Here is a 5,611-nt window from a genome sequence, read left to right as displayed (position 1 = left end):
TATAAGAAAATTAATTAATAACATCGTGTGGATTACCGCATCTGCAGACAAATTAGAATATTTAGACTTAAGTAAAGTGAACCTGTTGATTTTAACAGTGGAAACTTGCAGCCGGGGTACTTAGGTATATGATCTTGAATTTTTTTTTTTAATTTGTAAATATTTTAATTTTGTATAAACTATAAAGCATGGAACATTTTGTTATTATTCTTAACAATTAATTTTATTAAAATTTTACATTAAAGTTTAACACTATTTATTTTTTTTTAAGGGCAAAGATGGATACGGAAGCAAAGTACCTACTATTTATTTTTCAGATTAAAATACTTACCATATTATGTGATAGATTTGTCGTTAATGGATGAAACCGTACACGATTTTCTTCGTATAAAATTGTTCAATTATTATGCATTTAAATATCGTCGAGTAATTGGTTTTCTACTTCATGTTATATTATGTAAAACGAACATGAAAAGTTTAACAGTGGATAGTGTGCACGGAAGCCAAATATTGATGTATTGAAATTACGTAGGTTTTATACATACAAAAATAAATTGAGATAAGAGTGGTCGAGACCACAAAAGAATTTAATAAAAAAAATTCTCTCTCTGTTATTTTTCTTGCTTTTTAACATGAAAGTTTTTCACAAACACTTGGCACATGAACCATACACAAAAACTTGACTATCAATACCGAACCCTTCACCTTGCGCTTTTTCCTGTAATTCGGTAAATATTGAATATTCACTGCTTACGAAACCCACGCAACCAATACATTCTTCGTCCCACTCAGAGTCCAAAATGTAAATTATCAATAATATTATGTATTCATTGAATCGTTTATTTTATTGTTATCCATACGCAATATTAAGGAAAAAAAACATGGTACTTACCTACTGTGAAATATTCAAATGTATAGTTGCTGAGGTTTTGCCAAAATATGTTTGCCGGGCAAAAGCCAAAATATAACATTTATATATTATTATCTTGAGAGTAATATGAATTATGTAAAATATGGATGTAGGTATGCGCCTTTTTCCGCTTATCTCAAAGCTTTGATTTATCCACCGATAACTTGTTAATAAAGTTCTTGTATTAATTATTTAAAATTCATAATTATTATTTATACATTTTTGTTTGCACGGCAGGTAGGTACTTAAGTATTGTGTTTTATTTCACGTACAGGCATATGAAAAAAAGGAAATAATTTATAACATATTAAATAATAATATGCATTATGCATAAATATGTAATACGTATGTTTTTACGTTGGTACGATTTATTTATTTATTTTTATTCAAATACAATTTTGAACACAACAATGTGGCGGACACTTTAATAACCCGAAAAGAACCTCTTTTTTTATTGAATTGCCCAAACGATTGAGGTATCGTCATATGGATTATACAATTTTTTTCAAGCGTTAAAATGAATTATTATTGGTTTGTAGTATATTATGATTAAATGACACATTGTTTTGGAGACAATGAGGGTTTATTTGCTACCTATAGTATAATACACACAACGGGGCACCGTATAGTGAATTATGTACATTTAATAAGTTGAAAATGTAATTGTATATAGAAAATAGTTATAGTTATAGTAAAGGTACGTTGTAATGGTGAGTAGTTTCAAGTTTCTTTGATTAATATTTTTCAAATAACAGCAAAATTACTAAAATTATTTATTTTGTTTGATATCAAAATTTGTCGTTATTTGAACTTTAGTGACTATAAAAGTAAAAAAATTTCATAGTAGGTATGCAATTTAGTTAATTTTTAGTTTGATATATGAGCAGTTTTTAAGGAAGCTTATACCTATTATTTATCTTTTTGGCCATTAAAAAATGAAAATATCAAGTTATTTACAGTTATTTATTTTTTAGTTAGGTACCTAGGTACATAAAAAAAACAATACATTTTGTCAACAACTAGTGCTGCTTAAAATAATGCCAACTTTTTTTTAGTTTTTTCCGTTTATTTTGAAAAGTAGGTAGGTACATTTGTTTTTTTTTTGCTTTAAGACATGATGAGTAGGTAACACAAAAAAAATTTTAAAAACATTATAAAATCAATTATTCATCGGCTCCTCTTAGAGTATAAAATGTTATTTTTTCTATAATCGATTCTTATGAATAAGGTAATAATTTCAATAATTTCAAATTGTGTTAAATACTTAAATTTAATGTACATTATTTATAATAATATAATAATTTATAATTAGATAATAATATAATTTATATAACCATATTAAAGTTATTTAAAATATTTTTATTTTGCAACTTAGGACATCAAATATATAATTAAATTACCATTAAACACTATAAGTTGCGCGCATGAAATATTAATTTATCACTGGTCTTTACCAGCCGTGTTGGACTGTTGTCTAATATTCCATTCTTATTTATGAAGTCTTTGCATGACAATGCATTTTTATCTCGTATGCCGTCAAAATAAATTATGAATAATTACGCAGACCTTAATTATATCCTCAACACAGTTTTCTGATAAGTTTAAAGGCCTTTGAAATATTCTTCATATTTTTCGAAAATTTAGAGGTATAATTGTGATTCTGAATGGAACAATTTCAATAAGAATACGTGGCCTAGATAACTGCCATGGTTGTTAAAAATCCATTTCGACGTTGTTACATTGTTACCATTTCTCGTGGACGCATAGTATTTTGAGACAATACAAAAACTTCATTCACAATAATCATAGGTATACAGAATGCTTGGGCCTGGCACCTGGTAGTATGAAATTATCTGGTATCTGAAAATGTTTGTTTTGTTAATTTTTGAAAAAAACACAATTGTCAATTAATTGTATTGAGCTTATTTAGCACAATATTTCGGAATTTTCGGTGCAAATGAAAATATTCCTATTTTGCATTCGTCCATATATATTTATGGTATTCAGCGCATTCATTTCTTAGTCCAGAACCCTGTTTAAAAATAATATAGGTAATACATTTTTTTTAATAAAGCATGATTTTAATATTTCAATATTAATGAATATTTAATTTGATTACACTACTACATTGTTTAAACGATATATATTTTCTTGAGCTTTGCATGAAGTGAAAATTATATTGTTTCAAGTGGTATAATTGCAGAGTAGTGTTGTGAAATTATGTTTCGGGATAATTATTTAGGTATAATTGTTTGCTCCGAAGCAAGTTGTAATTATTTCCAAATAGAAATTAAGAAATCTTACTAGACATTATAATATAGGTAGTAGGTTAAAATGTAAATTATTGATAAAACAATTTTTTTCAAAAATCTTTTGATTTTTACTAATATAGATACGAGCATCGTCAATTTTTATGATGTATAATATTCACGTGAAATCAATTTTACGCAATTTTCTCAGGACCCTATAATATTGTAGCTGGCCACAAAATGTCTCGTCCGCAAGAACCTTATATGACCGGTGTCGATACGACGGTGTTTCGTTCCTATAGGACACGAGTGCATATTATAATATTATTATCGTTCAGCACATTACATACGGTTTCAGAAAATTCACAAATTGCCGAATACGTTTGAAACGTTCATCATTTTCTGTACATTATACACGTTAAAACTAATCGTCTATAATACATATTATATTGTAGTATACTCTGTTGGTCGGAAAATGTCGGGAGGAGACGTGGATACGAGCAGCAGTTGCGACGATACATCGAGTCGAGTCGAGTCCGAGTCGAGTATAGTCAGCAAACCTAAAACTTCGCCGTTGTCGTCCAAATTGCCAAAGTCGTCTAGCCCGATGATGCAGAATTTCCTCAACTACGATCCGCCAAGCCACACTTCGGATGACACGTAAGGCCCTACGTCATAATATCGTTTTATAACCACGGCGCATATTATTATTGTGAATATACCGTGGTTATATAAAATGTTATTAAATTTCAACAAAATAAGCGGTATGGTGCTGTCTAACGTCTATAACGTCTTAAGCACTGTCGGTCAATCATGAGATTTGGCCCTAGGCACAATCGTTTCCAAATACCTATTTAACAAAATTATGAAAATTCGTTCCACTGAATTTTGCATGACAACATCTTACAAAAGTTTTACTTTCTATAAACTTTGTACGCAAAGACTTGGGAATCTAAAGTTTTGACGTGGTACGTTAAAAAAAGTAAAGTAAATGCATCATGTTCCTGGGCATAATAATCGTAACGATTTTTCAGGTCAGGGTAAATACAGAGTATTGCATTATCCTATACTGTTATACGTTATACCTAATAAAGTTAGACGTTTTTTGTGTTTTTTAATTTTTGCCTTTGCCTATAATTGGCGTTGGACATCAATTTTGAAAAACTACTTGCTTCCCTTGGGTACTGAATACTTGCATTGCAGTGTCTTACGCATACATCAATGTATTGTATATAAATTATAAGTATAATTTTATGTACATTTTTTACCTTCCCAACTTTTCAGGTGTCGTTATCGGTGTTATTTTTCCACAGGTACTATTCGTCGTTCACATATTTCATTAGCCGTTCTGCTGGGCTTGGGTTCTTGTGCCTACCATACGCGTTTAAGCAGGTAGGCGTAATCACCGGCTTGGCGTTGTGCTTTATGGCTGGATTGATGTTTACCCACTCCTTCACTACCTTGGTGAGTACACAAATGTTTTCACTAGAACCACCGTGGAAAGCTGCACTTATAAAGTACAAAATATAGATATTGTGTGACGACATGCGATGTGTGTTTATTAGTGTGTGTGTGTGTGTGTGTGTGTGTGTGTGTGTGTGTGTGTGACGTGTGTGTGTGTGTGTGTGTGTATGTGTGTGTGTTTGAGTGCGTGTATAAGGCGAAACGGTGGAGATAAACCGATTCTGTTTCTTTGAGTTTAGTTGTCTCATAATCCAACTAACCAGGTAATAATTCAAAGGTATCGTGTAGAATATACACTAGACAGTCACTCGCATAAACTTCATAAATAAGCTATAAGCTCGTTGATCTTATACTCGTCTTTTTAAACTATTACTGTATTAGTACCTACTCGATAATATGGTTGCATAAGTCAAATACAATTATTTTAATTGAATGCACGCATAGTGCAGGAACATATAGGTTATGTACCTGCATTATAATATCTACCTACCATAATAATAATGTTATAGCGTCGTTTTTCATTAAAACTGCCTTAACAATATCGAACTAAAGATGCGATTTTATAGTTAGTGAATAAATCTATTATACTTGTACTTATTAAACACGTGGAAAGGTTTTCAGTCATTTTTTTTTAAACGATCGTCTTCAATGTTTGTGGGCATCATCTATATTACACATACATAACCGTCATTTATAATAATTAATAATATACACGTCTGTTTCGATTATAAATCATCACGGATCGAATTGTTCCGACGGTTTTCTTTAGAAGCCCAATAATGCCTTAGGAATTATGTAGGTCTTGTAAGGGATGATAGATCTTCTGTCGAAAGTCAAAGTATATGATTTGAAATGTGTTTTATAGTGCCGTTTTAGATATAAACTATGTCTAATACACAGAGTGCCGACAGTGCCGTATCAGAACTTGATCGAGTACAGCTTGGCATGTGGCCCGATCTGCAGATGGTTTTCAACGTTTTTAAGGTAA

The 5,611-nt window shown here is 30.5% G+C and overlaps 1 protein-coding gene across 1 annotated transcript; it reads left to right on the top strand.

Moving 5' to 3' along the window:
- The first annotated feature begins 3,634 nt into the window (after nt 1–3,634).
- On the top strand, nt 3,635–5,611 carry LOC132942586 (uncharacterized). The gene is made up of 3 exons (XM_061011136.1): nt 3,635–3,819; nt 4,473–4,623; nt 5,489–5,611. Exons 1-3 carry the CDS (start codon nt 3,635–3,637, stop codon nt 5,609–5,611), a joined length of 459 nt encoding a protein of 152 aa, XP_060867119.1.

Source organism: Metopolophium dirhodum, chromosome 4 (genome assembly GCF_019925205.1).
Source record: "Metopolophium dirhodum isolate CAU chromosome 4, ASM1992520v1, whole genome shotgun sequence".
Lineage (NCBI taxonomy): Eukaryota > Metazoa > Arthropoda > Insecta > Hemiptera > Aphididae > Metopolophium > Metopolophium dirhodum.
Note: the sequence above shows the minus strand (reverse complement) of the source record. Positions and strands in the feature narration are given on the sequence as shown.